The following is a 24,341-nucleotide window of genomic DNA, read 5'->3' as shown; positions in this document are numbered from 1 at the left end:
CCCAGCCTGGTCCCCATACTGCAGACATGTCCCTCATCCTCATTCCCCATATAGAAGTCCTGCCTCCATTGTGCCCTATAGAGCAGATATGTCCCCATCCTGCTCTCCGTACAGTAGCCATGTGTTAGGGTTGGCGGAATGCACCGAATATATTTATTAATGAGATAGGTGCGTTCGCAACCCGGGATCCACCGTGCAGGAAAGAACCTGCTGCTAAGTAAGGAGGTGAAGTAAATTAGAATAAAAAACTCTGTTACTTCACAGAGCCCATACTAAAGAGAACGCTGTGCCCTGTTTAGCTCACAGAGAACACAGCTACTGAGTAGAGCCGACAGTGGTCATGCAGTCCCAACCAAACACGCTGCTCCTCTCCGGTGGAGCCGGAATTCTAATGGCTATTAGCCAGCCCTGAATTCACTCATGAGAAACTCCTCGCCGGAGGTGCCAGCATTCTAGGGGCTTATTTCAGCCGGGTCCCTGACCACACACACGACCACACTGGTGCTGAGCTCATACATATCTGATACTAGCGCATGGCCGTGCGGTCAGGAGAACCTTTTATAGTTGTAGCACCTACAGGACCTTCCAAGAAGGACCAATGGAAGTTGCTGCAGTACCTGAACATGTGACCCTAGATCTCCACTGAGAGATCTTGCCCTGGGCATGCTCAGTGTGTGCAAAGCAGGACTTAGTCCCAGAAAAGCCTGCTCGCCGCAGAACAGTGCAGGGTACAATAGTAAAGCCTGGAGAGGCAGCAGTAACCCTTTGCACAGTATCCGATTCAGTGAGACGCTGGGACCGACGTCTCCGCTGAGCAGGCTCCACTGCGGCTGATGCAGAATGGGAGACCGCAGCAGACATGGTTCGAGATTCCCCCTATGCAGCGGCGGGAACTCGACTCCTAACACCATGTCCCTCATCCTGCTCCCCATATAGCAGCCATGTCCTCCATCCTCTTCCCCGTATTACAGCCATGTCTCCCATCCTGTTCCCCACAAATCAGCCATGTCCTCCATCCTGGTCCCTATATAGCAGCCGTGTCCTCCATCCTGGTCCCCATATAGCAGCCATGTCCTCCATCCTGGTCCCCATATAGCAGTCTTGTCACACCATTCTGGTTCCATTATAACAGCCATGTCTCCTATCCCGCTCTCCATAAAACAGTCATGCTCCCTATCCGCATCCAAGGACGCTTATTCAATTGAAGAGAAGCGCTGGCGGCGGTGGCCCTGTGGACCTGGCCACATCAATACGTGAGCTCACATCCTGCGGGCCGCAAGAAGCAGCCGAGGGGCCGTATGTTGCCCGCGGGCTGTGATTTTGAAACCCCTGATCTTGAGCGATGCAAGGAGAAACAACCCATGTCGGCTCCAGACTAGTCTTTTCAATTTGAGCAAAATTCATGCCTAGTTACAGTCATGTAGCCAGGCTCTGATTCATACCGCCCATAGTTTGGGCAGAATAAATTGACTGACTTGTTCCCATTAATTACACAATCTTGGGTCAGATCAGATGCAGATCAATGTGACAAGTTAAGTAAAGTTTCTCCTTGTGGAGAGTGACATGCCAGCTTTGGCACGCCAAGTTAAGGAGGCTTATTCGACTTGAGTACACACTGTGTGTTGTCTTTTTTTTCTAACAGTGGATTGCTGGCTGGGCATTTTTAGTACTTGTACTTATTATGGTCTAGTCTCCTTTTCCTATTTACTATCCTGTTCTCTAGATTAGTTCTTATTCTCCTATCTATGTCAGTGTTTCAATACTAAACCATTAAGCTCTGCATTGCGGGAGTGAACCAGCGCACACACTTTCATTTCACGCTCAACAGGGGTCTCTTCATTATTAATTTCTATTGTTAAGCTGCTATTTTTACTCGGATTCTAGGCATGTGCTGTGATCAATTTTCAGCAGTTTACTTTTTAAAGCAGTGTCTTCCATTTCCAAATAAATCTGAATCAAGGTTTTTTTTTCTTAAATTTTGTTACTCGGAAAGCTATTTTCTAAAATCCTTGCTCCTCACCATTTCCGCCTTCAGATTTAGAATGTCGTATTTCAAAAATGAAGTAATGTCTGCCATATCACTTACAACCTGCCGTCCTCCGAACTGTATTTTTGGAAATCAAACCTAGATCTAAACAGATAAACATATTTCACAGCGGATGGTTTCTAAGACCTGCGCACCAGGCGCAATGCTCTGGATTGGCCTCGCACAAATCGAATTTTCATAACTATGCTGATTTTATTTGAGTGTGTTTTCTCTGATGAGTTCATCCCTCATTTCCTGAGATATAAGAACCCAGTCAGACAGAGACATTGATGGAAAATAATCAGAAATCAGAACTGCTGCATGTAAATACCCCTGCTCCTAATGGTACGTTACACACCGTGCACCTTAAATGTCAGTATGTCATGGCACGCTGGGAATAGCGTAGTATGCAGCGCTATTATTAATGCAATCAAACATACCAAAACCCAAAATGCAATCATTTTATAAACAGCAAAATTATATTCAAATGGGAAAATAATTTTGATTTAATTCTGGCAATGTTTCATTACAAACACACTCAGTTTGCTGAACTTTAGTACATGCTAGAGATAAAATACTAACCAGATGACATTTTTTTGTTCTGAACAGGTTGCTAACCACTCCAGCGCCATATTCTTTGTCATCTCAGATCTGGCTTATATTGACTCAATGTATCAGTATTCCTTGGCTTGGTTTATAAACTTGTATGTGAATGCTATAAAGAAAAGTGAAACATCTCCAAATCTGCAGGAAAGAATACAAAACCTAAATGACTACTTTACAAACAGGTACGATCAGCGTCAATGAATGTGCTAATGCTTACCACAAAAGCAAGAAACAATGGAGTAAGGGATCTTAGTTTTGCAGAATTTTTCAATACTGGTAAATATGGATAGTGTATGTGGCCTGACAAATTCTCTAATTTCTCCAGGCATGTTACTCTTCTTTTTGCCACTTAATAGCAGTTTTGCAGAAGTGTTTATCACCCATCAGCTATAATATAATTTGTTTAATATATACTGTATGTCATGGCATTTATGTTAAACAGATGCCATTATAGCTTCAGGGTGATGAATGCTACTATTCAGCATCCATCATAGACATCTGGGACCCATAGGCTACTGCCATGTAAAAAATATTATCTAGGGGGTTTTTTACTAGACACTACAGGATGGAATAGCGAAGTCAGCTACACCAATCCATACTTATCTATTGACCCCATTTTGACTAATAGACCCCAATAAGCATATTTATTGTGTACATCATGAGGTTCTGCTAAACATAAACAAAAATCATGATGAAAATGGGGCTCAAGGAATATCAGATTAAGTTAAAGGGAATTTGTCTGCAAGTTTTTTTCTATTTCATCTCAAAGCAGCAAAATGTAGCAGCAAAGAAAATGATTCCAGGGATGTGTCACTTATTAGGCTGTGTGGTGTAGTTTCAATACAATCAGTGTTTTGTCCACAGGAGATTATCACTAGAGGACTAGGTGTCTAATGCAAACAAGTCCAGCTAATCCGTGTAACTCCGCCCATCCACTGATTGACAGCTTATTAACAATATAAGTGCACACAAGAAGCTGCCAATCAGTGTTGTAGGCGGGTTTATACAGACGTCAGCATTCTAACCAATACTACATCTAAAGCAGAGAAAACAAGGATTCTATCAAATCTGCACCCAGCAGTCCAGAAGGAATATATTGCTGGAATCAGGCTCTCTGCCCTGACATGATGATGCTTTCAGGTTACATAGCAAATGCTTGCAGACAGATTACCTTTAAATAAGATTATAACAGTTAGGTCCAGAAATATTTGGACAGTAATACAAGTTTTGGCATTTTAGCTGCTTATCAAAACATATTCAAGATACACTTATATAATTAATAAGAGCTTAAAGTGTAGACTCTATGCTTTAAGGGTATTCACATCCTAAATAAAATAAGGGTTTAGGAATTACAGCTCTTTAATATGTAGCTGCCTCTTTTTCCATACTCATAAAAGGAACAGCACAAACTTTTAAACTTATTTCCGGTTGCAATTTCCTCCAGGTAACCTGTTCACCGGTCAACTCAAATGCATAAAGTCCAAAAAAGAAGGCAGCACTCCATTTTCCATATAGCTGTGCAGAGTTTAATCAGACCACACGTCTGTGCAGCGACGTTTCGGCTCTGAATGAGCCTTTCTCAAGCTATATGGAAAATGGAGTGCTGCCTTCTTTTTTGGACTGTATGCCTCTTTTTCCAGGGATCAAAATTAATTGGACACATATCTTAAAAGTCCTGAATTAGGCTATTTCCTTATTAACCATCATCAATTAAGCAGGCAAAAGGTCTGGAGCTTATTCCAGGTGTTGCATTTGCATTAAGAAGCTGTTGCTATGAACCCACAACATGCGGTCAAAGGCGCTCTCAAGAAATCCATCAGAGAGATAGCAGACATGTTAGGAGGGGCTAAATCAACAGTTTGGTACATTCTGCATAAAAAAGAGAGTATTCAAAAATGCCTGGACGTTCACAAAAGACAACAGAGGTGGATGATCGCAGAATCCTTTGATGCTGAAGAAAAATGCATTCACAACTTCTACCCAAGTGAAGAACACTCTCCAGGAAGTAGGTGTTTCAGTATCTAAAGTGTACCAGAGAAGGCTTCCTGAGAACAAATACGGAGAGTTCACCACATGGTGGAAACCAATGATCAGTCTTATGCTGGGGTCACGGAAGCGATGATGTTCTCATGCAAGAGAATCAACTTGATTATGCTAATGACACAGCTCAAACTCTGTCAGAGAGAGTTTGACCTGAGTGTCAGTTTACTGTGATCCGATTCTCTCATATGAGAGAATCGTATCACAGGTGTGGAGAGGTTGTGGAACTTAATTTCTCCATCTTCTCCATTGTCTGTTTCCACATTAATCGGCCTGAGCTCAGATAACTTCCGAGTGCAGTCCGCTGTTTTTCACGCACCCATAGACTTGAAAGGTTGTGTGCGCCTATTTGTGTAGCCACTTGCAGCATGCTGTGATTTTTTTTCTCAAGATGAACTGGCATGAGAAAAAATAGCAAATCTGCACTGCATAATAGTACAACATTGGTATATGCTTGTGTGAGCCAGAACTTAAAAATAGAAAGCCCATATTAGACTTTTCCAAAATAAAAATCTAAAGAAGCCAGCCCAGTTCTGGAAAATCATTCTTTGGACAAATGAAACTATGATCAATCTGTACCAGAATGATGGGAAGAAGAAAGTATTGAGAAGGCTTGGAAAGGCTTATGATCCAAATCACATCCTCTGTGAAGCATGGTGGAGGTAATGTGGTGGCATGGGCATGCATGGCTTCCAAAGGCACTGGATCACTAGTATTTATTGATGTGCCTGAAGACAGAAGCAGCCGGATGAATTCTGAAGTGTACAGGGATATACTTCCTACTCAGATTCACTAAAATGCAGCGAGGTTGATTGGACAGTGCTTTGCAGTAAAGTTGGACAATGACCCAAAACATACTACGAAAGCAAACCACACATTTTTTAAGGCAACAAAGTGGAATATTCTGAAATGGCTGAGTCGGTCACCAGATGTTAATCCCACCGTGCATGCATTTCACAAGCTTAAGACAAAACTTATGGCAGAAAGACCCACAAACAAGCAATAACAAACAAGCAAATAAGCAAATGACTTTCGACTAACCTCTGCACTAATCCGTAACTCCCACTCCCGACTCCAAGACTTCTCCCGTGCTGCGCCAATCCTCTGGAATGCTCTACCCCAAGATATTAGGACCATCCACAATTTGCATAGTTTTAGGCGCTCCCTCAAAACTCATTTGTTTAGAGCGGCCTACCACATTAACTAATCAAACTAATCAAAGTCATTTTATGTTTGTGTGTGTGTAGCCCATTCACTATCTCCATCTATCCCCCACCCCCTGAAGATGGCTGGACCCTCATTGTAAATGCATCATTGTAAATACACACCTGTACTTTGTATCTCCCCACCTCATTGTAGATTGTAAGCTCTCACGAGCAGGGTCGTCTTATTTTGCTTTATTATTGTATTGCTAACGTTGTTACCTATGACTGTTGTGTTTGAAACTGTTAAACTGTAAAGCGCTGCGGAATATGTTGGCACTATATAAATAAAGATTATTATTATTATTATTAACTGATGTCAACTGCAGTAAAGGCCTGGCAAACATCACAAAGGAGGAAATCCAGAGTTTGGTGACATCCATGGCTTCCAGACTTCAGGTTGTCAATGCCTGCAAAGGATTTGCTGCAAAGGACTAAAAATAAACATTTTATTTATGGTAAGTATAATTTGTCCAATTACTTTTGAGCCTCTGAAACGAATAGGCTTTGTAGAAAAATGGTTGCAATTCCTAAACGTTTCACAGGATATTTTTGTTCAACCCCTGTAATTAAACCTGAAAGTCTACACTTCAATTATATCTCAGTTTAAATCCAAAACAGTGGCACATAGAACCCAAATAATGTAGATTTGGTCACTGTCCAAATATTTCTAGACCTAACTGTATATACATTCCTCCCCGAAAAATATTTTCATTTAGAATGAAGCATTTTTGTAGGCATCGACACCCCTAGTCATGAAAGGGTCAATATTTCCACGCTTGCAGTCAGGACAATTTACAAATCGGGGAATGATTTGTGTATTTTGACATCATGTACTTAATGGTCTTGTATTAAAGAAAACCTACAGCATGTTGGAAAATAAAAGTAATTTGTGAGCATCTCAACCACGGCGTTTCCGTCTTTGCATTTGACTGTTGCCAGGGTTGCTTTTACAGGGTCGAGGCAGCCTCCAATATCATCTTCCTGCTTTACTTACCAATAACTAGTGAAAAGGCTGAACACATTTTCTTGTGTTTTCAGGCGTAAAAAAGTCTAATGAGAGAAATTGTTCCCATGGACACTGTCTCTTCAATTCCTGTCATTCCTGAATCTAAAGGGGAAAGCTTTATGGTGTGACAAATGGTTCTTTGCTTTTGCAAAAAAAAAAAAAGTACATTGTTTTCCAGATGTAATTAAAAAGAAGGAAAACTTTATAATTAAAAAATGTTTTCTTTTGCCCCAACAAAATGTCCTGTATGTTTTTCAAATTACGGTAGCTCAAGGCTGAATTCACACAGTGTACCTCAGTTTTTCAAACATATTTGTTTTGTGCTTTAATAAGCTCTTTCTTTCTGATAAAAATGGTCTAATGTTACTTTACAATCCTAATAAAATTATTGAAATGTCTGCATACAGATATTTTTATTTTATTTATTTTTTCTTTTTTTTTTGGGGGGGGGGGGCGTTTCTGTGGTGTTTTTGAGTCTTGTAGTGTTTTTTCTGCAATTTTTGCCAATACGGCATGCTATTTAAATAAAAACAAAATTACAGAAAAAAGTATTGATTATACTTTTGTTACCGAAAACACCACCAGAAATAAAAATGGCATGGGAAAAAAAACTAGTGTAACAGTGTTTTTTCAAACATTGAAAAATGTTGCTTAAATACGGGATGCACCATTTCTTAAATCATCACAAGATATTTCAATTCAAAAAGCTAACACTGAACACAATAAAAGTCATTGAGCTACTCTAGGTATTGAGTTCTACTTTTATGCGTTGGCATAGCTTGCTGCAACATGATATTGTTGCCATTTTAACTAAAGTCTTTTCTTGCCATATCTTTTAGAAATAGACGACCACAGATGGTGCATTAACAAATCCGTCGCCCATTGACTCCAATGTTAAAAAAAGGTTGAGATCCAGCTGAGCAAATAATGGACTGAACGGATCCAGTTGAGATCTGACTGAGTGAATAACAGACTAAACGGATCTAGCTGAGATCTGGCTAAATGAGTAACAGACTAAACAGACCTGGCTGAGATCCGGCTAGGTGAATAACAGACTAAACAGATCTGGCTGAGATCTGGCTGAGTGAATGACAGACTAAATGGATCTGGCTGAGATCCAGCTAAATGAGTAACATATTAAACAGACCTGGCTGAGATCCGGCTAAGTGAATAACCGACTAAATGGATCCATCCAGCTAAGATCTCGCTGAGTGAATAACAGACTAAATGAATCTGGCTGAGTGAATAACAGACTAAATGGATCCGGCTGAGATCCGGTTAGGTGAATAACAGACTAAACAGATCTGGCTGAGATCTGGCTGAGTGAATGACAGACTAAATGGATCTGGCTGAGATCCAGCTAAATGAGTAACAGATTAAACAGACCTGGCTGAGATCCGGCTAAGTGAATAACCGACTAAATGGATCCATCCAGCTAAGATCTCGCTGAGTGAATAACAGACTAAATGAATCTGGCTGAGTGAATAACAGACTAAATGGATCCGGCTGAGATCCGGTTAGGTGAATAACAGACTAAACAGATCTGGCTGAGATCTGGCTGAGTGAATGACACACTAAACAGATCCGGCTGAGATCCGGCTAAATGAGTAACAGACTAAACAGACCTGGCTGAGATCCGGCTAAGTGAATAACAGATAAATGGATCCGGCTAAGATCTCGCTGAGTGAATAACAGACTAAACGGATCCGGCTAGGTGAATTACAGACTAAACAGATCTGGCTGAGATCTGGCTGAGTGAATGACAGACTAAACAGATCTGGCTGAGATCCAGCTAAATGAGTAACAGACTAAACAGACCTGGCTGAGATCTGGCTAAATGAATAACAGACTAAATGGATCCATCCAGCTAAGATCTCGCTGAGTGAATAACAGACTAAATGAATCTGGCTGAGTGAATAACAGACTAAACGGATCCGGCTGAGATCCGGTTAGGTGAATAACAGACTAAACAGATCTGGCTGATATCTGGCTGAGTGAATGACACACTAAACAGATCCAGCTGAGATCCGGCTAAATGAATAACAGACTAAACAGACCTGGCTGAGATCCGGCTAAGTGAATAACAGACTAAACGGATCCGGCTGAGATCCGGCTAGGTGAATAACAGACTAAACGGATCCAGCTAAGATCTCGCTGAGTGAATAACAGACTAAATGGATCTGGCTGAGATCTGGCTGAGTGAATAACAGACTAAACGGATCTGGCTGAGATCCGGCTAGGTGAATAACAGACTAAACGGATCCAGCTAAGATCTCGCTGAGTGAATAACAGACTAAATGGATCTGGCTAAGATCTCGCTGAATGAATAACAGACTAAACAGACCTGGCTAAGATCCGGCTAGGTGAATAACAGACTAAACGGATCCGGCTAAGATCTCGCTGAGTGAATAACAGACTAAATGGATCTGGCTAAGATCTCACTGAGTGAATGACAGACAAAACGGATCTGGCTAAGATCTGGCTGAGAGAATAACAGACTAATCGGATCTGGCTGAGATTCGGCTAAGTGAATAACAGACTAAATGGATGCGGCTGGATCTGACTGAGGGAATGACAGACTAAATGGATCCAGCTGAGATTCGGCTAAGTGAATAAAGAACCAAACGGATTCAGCTGAGTGAATAATGGACCAAAAAGTTGTGTCAGCATAACTTTTTTCCTGACGTATTTCTGCTGGATCCATTCTAATGGATCATTACTGGACATGTGAACATAGCCTTACTCAGACTAGAGCAATCCGAAAGAAAAAGGGATTGCACTCTGACCAATGTTATTCAATGAGGCAGTGCAGATCTGCGCTTTTTTTCTCAGCTGAATTCAGCCAATTTTGGAGTCAAATTGCAGCATGCTGTGATGTTTTCCTCTTGCGGAATACAGGTGAAACAGAATATGCAGATCTGCACTGCCTCATTGAATAACTTTGGCCATGTGAGCGAGCCCTACAGAGTCTCAGAGCAGAAATTTTCAAACCCTACAATCAAAACTTAAAAAAATACTCATGGTTTGTAGGAAGTTTCTGCACCAACAATTTAGCTAAAAAAAAAAATCTTAGTGTGAACACACCATTTGGCCGAAATTACCCTTTCTTCTGAGTTTTTTTAGCCAATGTATTGGATTCAAATGGAATGAAAAATATAAAGAAAGGTCTTCTACTACTCCTTTCTGTTGAATCCACTTATGATTTCATCTAAAAAACCGCATTAAAAATTATACACGTTTACTGCGCTACTACTCTCATGAAAAATGTATGATTCATTTAAAACCATTTGCCTTTAAACATAAAGAATATATTACATGGCATCATGGATGAAAAGACCTCCAGGATGGATTCAATTTGATATCTGTTAATAGAACTCTAATGTTCTTTTAGATTGATAAAACAGCCAGAATTTCACATTTCTCACCCAAATGAAGCTTGTCATGTTAGTATTGTAACTTATCACTTTCACAAAGTTAAAGGGTTGTTTCATGAAGGAGGTTGCTTTGAGAGAGACAGTGGAGATACACTATGCAGGGGCGGACATACCGCCGGTTCAGCCTGTGCAGCTGCACAGGGGCCCCAAAGGAGAGGGGGCCCGATCTGCTGCTGAAATGTCTTGTTCTGTCATAGAGGCAGCGGCAGCATCTCCAGTAAGTGGAGAGAAAGGGGGCCGGTACCTGAGTCATTTGCCGTTAGAAAGGGCCATGCAATCTGCAATACATTATACATTATTTACTGCCTAGCCATGCCCCTGCAAGTGGCCCCTGCAAGGGAGGCTATGGAATCAAACTATAATTTAGTATAGTTTGATTGCAAACTTCCATAGCGTCCCTTGTGCACACACGCTGAGCTGGTCCGCGAAGCTCCTCCTCTGGGTCCTCTCTGCTTGTTGTCACATGCCTGCTGCTCCAGCATCCATCCTGTGCAGAGCGTTTCTCCTGCAGCTGCTACAGACCTCAAGGCCTCTTCTCTTGGAGCACAAGGTGAGGGATGGCCGGGAGTTAAAACTGCTGCTGGTTAGTATCTGCAGAGCTGCAGTGTCAGGAGGCAGTGTGTCCATGACAGCAGTGACTTAGTGACTGTGCGCTCGGTGCTTCCTGGTCGGTGCAGTGAATGGCTGAGGAACCTGATCCTGCACCGATCAGATAGCAGGGAGCTGCATCACAGGCACTAATTCACTGCTTCACTGCTTGTAATCACTGACCCCAGATGCCTCCTGCCATTACTGATGCAATATCTCCAGGCTCAGAGTGACCAATGACCCCAGCCTTCCTCCTGTTCTGTATTTTGTATTGCTGCACTTAATATATACAGTATAATTCTGTATAATATGTAATATATATAATATATATATGTATTTTATGAGTATATTTCACTTGTGTATTAAATATAGAGGTATATACTGGCTCATTGATAAAGGCAACCACTGTATGTCCCTTTTGCCTAAAGGTACCTTCACACATAACGATTTCGTTTACGATATCGTTGCAACGTCACGCTTTTTGTGACGTAGCAACGATCCCGCTAACGATCTCGTTATGTGTGACAGCGACCAACGATCAGGCCCCTGCTGGGAGATCGTTGGTCGCTGGGAATGATCAGGACCTTTTTTTGGTCGCTGATCACCCGCTGTCATCGCTGGATCGGCGTGTGTGACTCCGATCCAACGATGTGTTCACTTGTAACCAGGGTAAACATCGGGTTACTAAGTGCAGGGCCGCGCTTAGTAACCCGATATTTACCCTGGTTACCATTGTAAAAGTAAAAAAATAAAAACAGTACATACTCACATTCCGATGTCTGTCACATCCCCCATCGTCTGCTTCCTGCACTGACTGTCAGCGCCGGCCGTAAAGCAGAGCACAGCGGTGACGTCACCGCTGTGCTCTGCTTTACGGCCGGCGCTGACACAGTCAGTGCAGGAAGCTGACGGCGGGGGACGTGACAGACATCGGAATGTGAGTATGTACTGTTTTTTTTTTTTACTTTTACAATGGTAACCAGGGTAAATATCGGGTTACTAAGCGCGGCCCTGCACTTAGTAACCCGATGTTTACCCTGGTTACCCGGGGCCTTCGGCATCGTTGGTCGCTGGAGAGCGGTCTGTGTGACAGCTCCCCAGCGACCACACAACGACTTACCAACGATCACGGCCAGGTCGTATCACTGGTTGTGATCGTTGGTAAATCGTTTAGTGTAACGGTACCTTAACAAAAGAGGACGGTATGAAATAAAGACCAAGGCACTGTAAATAACAGTACTGTATATAACGAGAAGGCACTGTGTAATAAGAGATGGTGTTACACATAACAAGAGAGGGCACTGTGTAATAAGGGACTGGTGCTCTTTATAACAAGAGAAGGCACTGTAATAAGGGACTGTGCATTATATAACAAGAGAGGGCACTGTGTAATAAGGGACTGGTGCTCTTTATAACAAGAAAAGGCACTGTAATAAGGGACTGTGCATTATATAACAAGAGAGGGCACTGTGTAATAAGGGGCGGCAATATACATGAGAGGATACTATGTAATACATGTATACTGTATATCTGTACATTGGTAGCCATAAAAGGAGGGGGGCCCAAACACATTTCTTGCACAGGGGCCCCAAATCGTCTGTGTCCGCCCCTGACACTATGTGTATGCTGAGATGTTCACAAACGGCAAATTTGCTAGTGGAAACCGCTTTAGGAAACGCTCCTTCTTAGTGCAGTTTTTGGAAAAGATTTTGGTTTCCTGGATTGGTTTTTGCAGTCGTTTGATTGGACAATGCCTAGTTTGCAGCTAATATCATCAGGATTTGCTTCAAAGGATTAATATGTATTTTTTTGTTTGTTTTACAAACTCTGAAGATGAAAAAAATGTTCAAAAGACTGAATTTGGCACACTGTAACCCTGATATCTTGACGTTTTACTATTAGATTATCCATAGAAAGGCAGCTACACTATTTCTTTTGTTTGCTTTTAGAGATGTCTCACTTTAGTAACTAATAGCTTATCTATAAGTAGGCATGTTTTCTCGATTTAGAGGTCAAATTAACCCTCCTAGGATGTTTGTGCCAAAAGAGTACAAAGAGTGGGTACTTCAAACCCATACCACATTGCTAGGGTTACCGTTGCTAAAAGCTCTTCTTTTTCTCAGTATAGGAGAGTTTATTACCGGATACCAAGGCAGAAGAATATTTTACAGAAAGCTCTTTTGCTGGTCATTGGTGAACTTGACGGTTCTAGCAGGATTGGTTAAGGATCTTCTTTGCACAGGGGCCTCACGAACACCTCTTAATTAGGGAAAGATGGTTTTTCATGTTGGATTCCAGTTACTTTGGGATACTCTTCGCATTAGGCCGGGGTCACACTTGCAACTGCAATGTGAGAAACATGCAAGCATGACCCCAGCCTTAGTGATGTGATTTCTATTTATGATCTAGCCAAAATAAAATCCTTGAGCTATTGTAAAATTCAATGGTGCAGAATCTGAGATTGATTAACTATGTTGCTATGTAAAATACTGTACGATAAAGTAATGTCTCGTTTTTCATCTTTTTAGCATATATGAACATGTCTGCCGCTCTCTGTTTGAAAAGCACAAGCTTCTGTTTTCTGTCCTGCTCTGTGTGGGTTTACAGAGGAACAAAGCTTTGATCAGTAATGATGAATGGCACTTTCTTCTCACTGGTGGGGTGGCACTCGAGATCCCACGTCCCAACCCGGCTCCTGTGTGGCTTAAGGATAAATCTTGGGGTGAACTTCTTCGTCTTTCCACATTACCACTCTTCAAAGGATTAGATGACCACTTCTGCTCAAATGTATGTAAATACAATATTATTATGTATATTTTATGTAAAACCCTAGGCTATTAAAAAATAATTATCTGCTGCACTTATGTTTGAAGTGCCTTTCACTAAACTAGATGGGAACAATTGGCATTCTTTATTGAGACTATTTGCATTTCATTTACCTCCAGAAAGTTACAGATTGATATTCTTGGCAGGCCGTAGGAATGTTTCTTTTTAACCGATGTGTGCCCGATGCTTTTGATATTCTGTTTATATTATAAATGTGCAAAAATATGATTATGCAATGGCTGTTATAATGGTATTGCAAGGGATTCACGATGGCATGTAGTCAATGTACTGTGTATAAGATAAGAATAGCCATATCAGTTGCATTGCTCGAGGTTAGTTTGAACATCATTGTATCTGGCTTTGAAGCTGGCCTGCAGAAATCAGCCTATAACTAACCTTTAAAGGGAATCTGTCATCAGGGTTTTTTCTACCCCATTTGAGAGCAGAATGATTTAGGGAAACAGACTCTGATTCCAGGGATGTGTCACTTACTGGACTATTTGTTGCAGTTTTGATAAAATCACTGTTTTATCTGCTGCAGATCTATCAGTTCTCTGAATGCTGAGCTCTGTATAAGCCCACCCACACCACTGATTGGCAGCATTTGTGTACACTGTGGATAGGCAGAAAGCTGCCAATCAGTGGTGAGGATGGGATTATACAGATCTCATGAATCTGAAGGACTACCTGGCAACATGTTTACCAGTCCCCAGTGATAAATTCCTGCTGGTAAAACGCTGATTTTATCAAAACTACAGCAAGCAGACTAGTACTTGATACATTGTTGGAATCTGAGTCCCTGTTTCTACATTATGCTGCTCTTAGATTGGGTGGCAAAAACCTGAAGAGAGATTCCCTTTAAAATTATTCTATCAGTGATAAGGAAATGTGGTGTGTCAGAATCAATGTTGCTATGTATTGGCGCGTGCCTTATAACATTAAAAGGGTTGTCTAATCAAGTCAGTTCATGTCCATATGTCCTGTTAGGGTATATATCTCTCTTTACTATTAGAGAGACTCTTACTCTGTAACCCAGCTCATAAACCTATTACACGAAAGTCAATTCATTTAAATTGTCACCTAGCATTGCTTATTTCTCTGATGTGGCTTCTTAATCTAAATTATTCATTGTTGCCAGGGGTTTAAGTAGCTGTTGTTCCTCTGGAAAGAACAATTGGTGTCACAAATCTGTTGTCAGGTGACCCAGAACCAGAGGCTCCTTCCCTGTCCCTAACAGAAGTGGGCGCCCTAGCTCACCCTGTTACCCAGGTTACTTCTGAAGGTGAAGATGCCGGGGCCACGTACCTTGCCTTAGCTCCTGAATTCATCCTCAGTCTGTACCTTTCCCACACCCTGTGAAGAGGGGACAGGGGGCTCCTTCCCTGTCCATAACAAAAGGGGTGCCCAAGCTTACCCTGTTACCCAGGTTACTTCTGACGTGAAGATGCAGGGGCGACATACCTTGCCTTAGCTCCTGAATCCGCAGTAATTCTGTACCCTTCCCACACCCTCTGAAGAGGTGAGTAGTAGCATACCTTCCAACTTTCGAGGAAGGGAAAGAGGGACAAAGTTAGCGGCGCGCACAGCGCGTCACGGCAAATTTTAGGCCACACCTCTGACCACACCCATTTCACAACTAGTCACGCCTCAACCACATCCATTTAGCACTTCTGATCACAATGTTTCATAAACAATAATTATAAACAAAAAAATATGGCCACACAGTGCTCCATACTGTATAATGGCCCCACATGATGCTCCATACTGTATAATGGCCCCACATGATGCTCCATATTGTATAATGGCCCCAAATGATGCTGCGTACAGTGTACTGGCCCCACGTGATGCTCCATACTGTATAATGGGCCCACATGATGCTGCATACTGTATAATGGCCACACATGATGCTCCATACTGTATAATGGCTCCACATGATGCTCCATACTATATATTGGCCACACAGTGCTCCACACTGTATAATGGCCACACAGTGCCCCATACTGTATACTGGCCACACATAATGCTCCATACTGTATAATGGCCACATTATGCTCCATACTGTATAATGGCCCCACATGGTGCTGCATACAGTATACTTGCCCCACGTGATGGTCCATACAGTATAATGGCCCCACATGATGCTTTGTACAGTATAATGGCCCCACACAATGCTGGGTACAGTATAATGGCCACACATAATGCTGGCTACAGTATAATGGCCCCATATGATGCTCCATACAGTATAATGGCCCCACACAATGCTGGGTACAGTATAATGGCCACACATGGTTACCCCACCCCCATCATTGCCTTCTCCATCATTACACACACACCTTTCACCGCGCACCCTCACAGCAGCCGGCAGCTTCCACTCCTACGGCGCTGAATGGTGTCATCCAGCTGCGCCGCTGACTGCTCACGTCGCTGCAGCTGTGATACGCCACTGATAAAGACCTCTCCATGTCTTCTGTGCCAGTCAGTGTCAGAGCGAGGAGCAATATCTGCTCCGATCCGACACAGCCAGCGTCCGCTCCGTACACCTCGTACACATGCGACTCCGCTCCACACACCTCGTACACACACAACTCCGCTCCATACACCTTGCACATGCGGCTCCACTCCGTACACCTCGTACACACACGGCTCCGCTCCGTACACCTCATACACACACGGCTCCTCTCCATACATCTCGTACACACGGCTCCGCTCCATACACATTGCACACGCTGCTCCGCTCCGTATACCTTGCACACACACAGCACCACTCCGTACACCTCGTACACACACGGCTCCGCTCCATACACATTGCACACGCTGCTCCGCTCCGTACACCTCGTACACACACGGCTCCGCTCCGCACCCCTCGTACACATGTGGCTCTGCTCTGTACACCTCGTACACACGTGGCTCTGCTCCGTACACCTCGTACACACACGACTCTGATCCATACACCTTTCACACTCTGCTCCGATCCGCACACCTCTTACACACATGGCTCCGCTCCGTACAAGTCTTACACACATGACTCTGCTCCATACACCTTTCATACAAATATACACTCACATATTACAGAGGTATGCACCGAGAAGTGAAGGATGGGTTAAAACCAAAGTAGGAGAAGCCAGGGAATTATCATGCTCACAAAACCAATCAACAGTCACAGATAAATCCACCAAACGTCTACTCAAATAACCCCCAACATCTATCCTCCAAGCTATGCAGCATAAGCTATCTCTGACTGATGTGTGTTAGTCAGGATCCAAATTATTAAGGGGATAGGAGTGGCTAACAGTACACAGCTGAGAGCCTAAGCTCCAAGAGCTCTCAACAGAACAGATTAACCTCTGCATTGCCTAAAGAAATTTACACTGTTTAATTAGAACGTGAAGTGCTTTTATTCATCACAGGACTAGAAGAACTCAGACACTATGGCTTCTGGCTCCTCTCTGTAGTGGTAAACCTGTGACAATTAGCATCGGAGATCAGTACCCCTGCAATCATTTGATAATAGGACTAGCTTGAATACAAGAAAAAGTATGTATGTTTTAACTACCCCTTTAAAGAAAACCTGTTATCGGTATTTTATAACCCAAATTAATGGCATTTATGTATAGTTGCTTTCATGCTGATTAAATCCTTATCTTTCTTGTAGAAATCTGATTTGCTGTTTCAGAGAAATCCGTAGTTGAACTTTTATTCTAATGAGTTGCAAGTGCAGTGGGCAGGCGCTGCACTTATGGCTCTCCTGTCCTCTCCTGCTGCCTGCATCCTGTCTCTGACTGAGAGGTCACTGAAACATGAGAGAGGGGGGAGAGTTCTCAGTGCGCGCCCACCCACTGCACTTGTGGCTCATTAGCATATAATTTCAACTTTGAATTTCTTTAAAACAGCGAAACAGAATTCTACAAAAAAGGTAAGGATTTACTCAGAATTAAAGTAGCTTTACATACATCTCATTAATTTGGGTTGACAGATTTTCTTTACGTTTATCAATAAGGCCTTATGCACATGACTTCATTCTTCACTGTAACCATACGATATAAGATGTATCTTCACAGCACAGTTTGCATTAGGGGAAAGACAGATCTGCAGTGGCATGAAATGCAACCAATAGCATGCAGGGTAGGTCCGTACTGTGACCCATAGTGCACCATTGCACCATTGTATGTTTCATTACATAGGCGATCATTTGTGAACCCCTAAGTAAAAAAATCTCAACTTTTTCCTTAAAATAAATCCGTAGTTTGTACTAAATATTGAAGCATAGCTGAAAATTATCTTCATTCAGAAACCTACAAGTGGACTGTGCATAGTAGCTATAATTATAAGTGCCATGCTGTTAGTTTTCCTAAGCTAAGGTGTATGTAAATGAATGAGCCATGAAACAGCGGAAGCACATCAGTGTGTAGAAATAAGAAAAATGTTTAAGTGAACAGATTGGCTAGCCTCCAGTGATTTACAGGCAAACCTCTGCAACATGTGTGATGTGAAAAGTATGAAGGAACAAATAAATATTAAATCCTGTACTTATAATACTTATCTCCCTCACTGTATAGTCATTGTGTCCGTCCAGCCCCAGTATTTATTGCATTCTTAAAGGGATGTGTAGAAAGTCCATACTTGAAGGAGTCCCCTGAGAGTACCAATATGGAGCTCAGTTTAGACGTGCTCTAAATTCCAGACATAACCTGCATTAGAATGTAATCATTAAAGGAAGCAAACTATAACCAAAAGCATATTATGAGATTAAGCCCGCGGTCACACTTGCCCGTGCAATGCGAGAAACTCGCACGAGTCTCTCGTATTAATACCCGGCACTGCCGCCGGCATTCGGGACCAGAGCGTGCGGCTGCATGTATTTCTATGCAGCTGAACACGCCGTCCCCGAGAGCCGGTGGCAGTGCCGGGTATTGCTGACATGCGCCGTACTAGTACTGCTCTGCGGGAACAGAGTTCCCGCAAACTGCAGTACTAGTACGGCGGCACGATCGCGCGGTCTCACGTGCATTTAACCCCTCTGACAGCGTCAGTAGTGACAGCAACATAGAGGGGCATCGCGCAGGGATGGGGGTTCCCTGCGCTCTCCCACCAGAACAACGCGATGTGATAGCGCTGTTCCGGTGTTCTGGAAGGAATCCCCAGATCCAAAATGGCCACGGGGCTCCTTCCGGGTCCTGAAGTGAGGTGGCTTCCTGGTGCCTGCTGAGAACAGGCGCCGGAAAGCCTCCTGTACTGCCTGTCAGATCGCTGATCTGACACACTGCTATGCAAAGTGTCAGATCAGCGATCTGATGTAATATAGTGATGTCCCACCCTGGGACAATGTTACAAAGTTAAAAAAAATAAAAATGGAATGTATAAAAAAAAATCCCCAAATAAAGAATATAAATAAATAAATAAATATTTTCCAATAAATCCATTTATTTATGTAAATAAAAAAACAATAAAAGTACACATATTTGGTATTGCCGCGTCCATAACGACCCACTCTATAAAACTATCCCACTAGTTAACCCTTTCAGTGAGAACCCCCAAAAAAACGAGGCAAAAAACAATGCTTTATCACCATACTGCCAAACAAAAAGTGCAATAAAATGTGATAAAAAAGACGGATATAAATAAACATGGTACCGCTGAAAACGTCATCTTGTCCCGCAAAAAAAAGTCGCCATGCAGCATCATCAGCAGAAAAATAAAAAAAGTTATAGCTCTCAGAATAAAGCGATGCAAAAACAATTATTTTTTGTATAAAATAGTTTTTATTGTGTAAAAGCGCCAAAACATAAAAAGATATAAATGAGGTCATCGCTGTAATCGTACTAACACAAAGAATAAAGCTGCTTTATCAATTTTAGCACACGCGTAATGGTATAAACGCCCCCCTAAAAGAAATTCAGAAATTGCTGGTTTTTGTTCATTCTGCTTCCCGAAAATCAGAATAAAAAGCGATCAAAAAATGTCATGTGCCCGAAAAAGATACCAATAAAAACGCCAACTCGTCCCGCAAAAAACAAGACCTCACATGACTCTGTGGGCCAAAATATGGATAAATTATAGCTCTCAAAATGTGGTGATGCAAAAACTATTTTTTGCAATAAAAAGCGTCTCTTAGCGTGTGACAGCTGCCAGACAAAACCCCGCTATAAAAATCCGCTATAAATAGTAAATCAAACCCCCCTTTATCACCCGCTTAGTTAGGGAAAAATAATAATGCAGCGCCCCCACTGCCTCAGGGCCGAGGGGTACCCGGTACCGGGCCTGTGAGTCTCTGCTCTGGGGTTGTCACGGCGGCTAGGCCCCGGTCCGTGACCCTGCCGAGGGGCGCACAGTGATAGATATGATATGGATGATGGTAGTGATGCTGTAGTGGTGCGGTGCAGTAAATAACGAGGACACCAGGTTGCAGTCTCTTTACCTCTTTACTGAAGGTCTCTGGGTCCTCAGTCCGGAATCCGGATAACCAGGCTGCCGGGCGCAGACTTCTTACGTTGTGTGTCATGTTGTTCGGTCTCGTCTCGATCTTTCCAGTGTTGTATTAGACATTGCTTATACTGTTCCCAAGTAAGTACCGCAAGGGTGAGGCCATCCTCTCGGGTCCCATCCGGCCCGGTCCAGGGGGTGTCCCACCGGAGGATCACCCCATCTAGGCCCACATCTATGGGTTCTCCCATCTTGGTTGGTAGCGGAGGCACTAGCTTTCCCATCGCATTAGAGGTGAGGATGACCCGCTCCACCAAGAAGGAACGATCATTGCTGGGGTGAGGAGCGGTCACAGGAGCGGGATCGGTCAGGGGAGCCGGATCGGTCGGGAGAGCAGAATCGACCAGGGGAGTAGGGATGCCGTCCATACCTGCGCCTGATGTGATTCCACCGATGTCGCTCCGGTCCATTGACAAGGGCACTGGAATCGGCTGCAGCCCGGACCGCGGCTCCTCCGGAGTCACCTCTTGATATAGCTCCGCCCTCCATGGTTCCGTGGCTGGGATAGGTAGGCTCGGCTCCTCCACTGGCGGCTCCAAGGGGTTCAGGTCCCTCACCGGCGGTGGACGCGGGTCCACCTCTGATGGGTGAGGGCAAGCCGGGATCACCTCGCCGTTGCTCGGGCACTTGCTGCTCATCGTCGCTGTCTGGCATTCGGCGGCAACGCATGCACCTGGCTCCGCCATTTCTCCGAGATCGGGCTCCTCCTTCACCTCGTTCCCGCCGTTGAAAATCAGGGGGCGGTTCTCCTCTGCTGCTGGGCAGGTCGTCCTCCCGCAGCAGGAGTTGGAGGGGGCGGTCGCTACTTCTGGCGCCGCTTTGGTAGTCTCCTCCCATGGCACGCCCTTCTTCTTCCTCTGCGTTCCCTGTGACGCTGCAATGGCGGCGGTTTTGGCGTGAACTTTTGGCGGCAAGTGACAATCCACAGTCTTTGTAATAAAGTACAGTAAATCACAGTTCCAAGGCACACATGACCTGATTCTTCAGGCTTAAGTAGATCCTGTTCGTGACGCCAAGTTTTGCAGCGCCCCCACTGCCGCAGGGCCGAGGGGTAACCGGTACCGGGCCTGTGAGTCTCTGCTCTGGGGTTGTCACGGCGGCTAGGCCCCGGTCCGTGACCCTGCCGAGGGGCGCACAGTGATAGATATGATATGGATGATGGTAGTGATGCTGTAGTGGTGCGGTGCAGTAAATAACGAGGACACCAGGTTGCAGTCTCTTTACCTCTTTACTGAAGATCTCTGGGTCCTCAGTCCGGAATCCGGATAACCAGGCTGCGCAAGTCCGGCCGGTCCAATGGCACCTCCAGAGTTCTCTTAGCAGGTGGAAATCTGTGCCTTCCTTCTAGCGCTATGTGTTGCGGTCCTTCCCTGCTGTGCTTACAGAAAGTCCCCACAACTGTTGTGTCTGTTTCTTAAGTTCCCTCACAACTCGATTAGATGATGTTCTGCTAATCCTCCGTCCCTCCCTGGTGTTCTGGTTGGGACGGCACCCGTTTGACGGGTAGGCTCGGAGCTCTTCCGGGACCCTAGAGTCGCCCCTCTCCACAAGTTGCCCCCCAAGACTGCATAGGTGATTTAAGTTAGACAGCCCGCCTTAGACTGACTGTCCTGCCCCTGTTTGGAGTATTGCTTGAAGCTGAATGTTATGATACTCCCTCGGCGTTCCAGCCACCGGTAGTGTGCCTCAGTAGGATGTTGCTACGGTCTTACAGCACGACTCCTACTGGTATTTCTCCTTTTGCATGATCTCGTTTCTCACTCAGCACAATCTATCTCGCTTCTAATCCTTCCTTGGGCACCGCCGCTATGCTGAGCAGGCACGGTCCTGTTACGTTCGTTCAAGTTGCCAAGCCTCTGTCAGGATCTCACCCCTGACAGAGACCCTACTGTATCTTCCCCCACAACACCCTCTGCCACAAGGTGTTGCCTGGTTCCAACCCAGTCAGCTTTCTGATCTAACTTCCTGCCTGACCCCCAGTTTACCCACTATGGTGGGGAGTGGCCTAGTGAATAGAACCCTTAGCTCCCCCCGGAGGCCCGGCTGTGAAATGTATTGGTGTCTGTGATACCTGATCCGATGAACTCCTTCAGTGCCATCAGACGCACCATAGCTCCCCTTAGTGGCGGAGCCACAGTACTGCAACGACCAGGACTCTGGGGCGCTGCACTCCCCCCTGGTTAAACACAGTACTCCGGGACTGGGAAGAAAACAACAATACAAGTTAGCAAAAAGACATACAGTTTTGTTGAGTGCAATAACAATAAGCATATTTAAACAGAGCTTCCCTTTATGGGAGGTGAGGACACTTGAACGTTACAAACATAGTTAAATGTCATAGCAACATGCTATAAATAGCTTGCTTTTACCCAACCGGGTATTCTACTAAGTGCAAAATTGTTGAACAATAATTTAACATTGCCTTTAAGGACATACACTCTGAATCCACTAAAGACCTTCTTATAATCACATTATAAGGCAGTTTAACTTTTTCATTCTCCTACTTTAAATCTGCAGGACCGCCTGTCCTAACGGCACCAGACCTACTGCCTCTCCTTTCTGTTACAGGACCGCCCCGTTCAGCCCGGGCCTACTGCCTTTTCAACTACTATACACAGTATAGAGCATAACATTACTTTCAGTTTAAGAGCACCGAGCCATTTCTATATGGCTCCTAGGAGGACTCAGGGTTCACCTTCTATCCCCATTGTCTATCAACATTATCAAGAATTTTCTATAGAACATTAAACTTTCTTCCATCTTTCACTTTCTTTCAGGGAACATCATCAGCATTTCTTCACAATTAACTAGTTGGATACATATAACTTTCTCATGTAAACATTATCATCACTTTCTTTCGTCAAAACATTATTGCTACCTGTCTTAAAGCAATATCACCGTTTAAGTGCGACAAATGAACATCCCCTTTAAGAGGGGACCAAGTCTCTATGAGGTAGCCTGGTTCCAACCCAGTCAGCTTTCTGATCTAACTTCCTGCCTGACCCCCAGTTTACCCACTATGGTGGGGAGTGGCCTAGTGAATAGAACCCTTTGCTCCCCCCGGAGGCCCGGCTGTGAAATGTATTGGTGTCTGTGATACCTGATCCGATGAACTCCTTCAGTGCTATCAGACGCACCATAGCTCCCCTTAGTGGCGGAGCCACAGTACTGCAACGACCAGGACTCTGGGGCGCTGCAATAAAACTAAAAAAAGTGTTTATTTCCATTTTCCCATTAGGTTTGGGGCTAAAGTTAGGGTTAGGGTTGGGGCTAAAGTTAGGGTTGGGGCTAAAGTTAGGGTTAGGGCTGGGGCTAAAGTTAGGGTTAGGGCTGGGGCTAAAGATAGGGTTAGGGTTGGGGCTAAAGTTAGGGCTGGGGCTAAATTTAGGGTTAGAGTTGGGGCTAAAGTTAGGGTTAGGGTTGGGGCTAAAGTTAGGGTTTGGATTATGTTTACGGTTGCGGTTAGAGTTGGGAATAAGGTTAGGGGTGTGTCAGGGTTAGGGGTATGTTTAGGGTTATGGTTAGGGTTGAGATTAGGGCTAGTATTAGGGTTAGGGATGTGTTGGGGTTACGGGTGTGGTCAGGGTTATGGTTAGGGTTGGGATTAGGGTTAGGGGTGTGTTCGGGTTAGGGGTGTGGTTAGGGTTATGGTTGGGATTAGGTTTAGGGGTGCGTTGGGGTTAGGGTTGGAGTTAGAATTGGGGGGGTTCCACTGTTTAGGGGCTCTCCAAACGCAACATGGCATCCGATCTCAATTCCAGCCAATTCTGCGCTTAAAAAGTAAAATGGTGCTCCTTCCCTTCCGAGCTCTGTTGTGTGCCCAAACAGTGGTTCCCCTCCACATTTGGGGTGTCAGCGTACTCAGGACAAATTGGATAACAACTTTTGCAGTCCAATTTCTCCTGTTACCCTTGTGAAAATAAAAATGTGGGGGCTAAAATATCATTTTCGTGGAAAAAAATATATTTTTTATTTTCATGTCTCTGCATTATAAACTTTAGCAAAACACTTGGGGGTTCAAAGTTCTCACGACACATATATATAAGTTCCTTGGGGAGTCTAGTTTCCAATATGGGGTCACTTGTGGTGGTTTCTATTGATTGGGTACATCAGGGGCTCTGCAAACGCAA

The 24,341-nt window shown here is 43.9% G+C and overlaps 1 protein-coding gene across 1 annotated transcript in view; it reads left to right on the top strand.

Annotated features, from left to right (window-relative positions):
• Positions 1-24,341, top strand: part of LOC143775062 (dynein axonemal heavy chain 3-like) — a 2,972,411-nt gene that overhangs the window by 2,696,749 nt on the left and 251,321 nt on the right. The window contains exons 68-69 of the mRNA XM_077262897.1: positions 2,636-2,814; positions 13,434-13,692. Of these exons, the coding sequence (XP_077119012.1) occupies positions 2,636-2,814; positions 13,434-13,692 (438 nt within the window). The remainder of the gene's footprint in view (positions 1-2,635; positions 2,815-13,433; positions 13,693-24,341) is intronic.

The sequence above is a fragment of the Ranitomeya variabilis genome, chromosome 5, assembly GCF_051348905.1.
Source record: "Ranitomeya variabilis isolate aRanVar5 chromosome 5, aRanVar5.hap1, whole genome shotgun sequence".
NCBI lineage: Eukaryota > Metazoa > Chordata > Amphibia > Anura > Dendrobatidae > Ranitomeya > Ranitomeya variabilis.
Note: the sequence above shows the minus strand (reverse complement) of the source record. Positions and strands in the feature narration are given on the sequence as shown.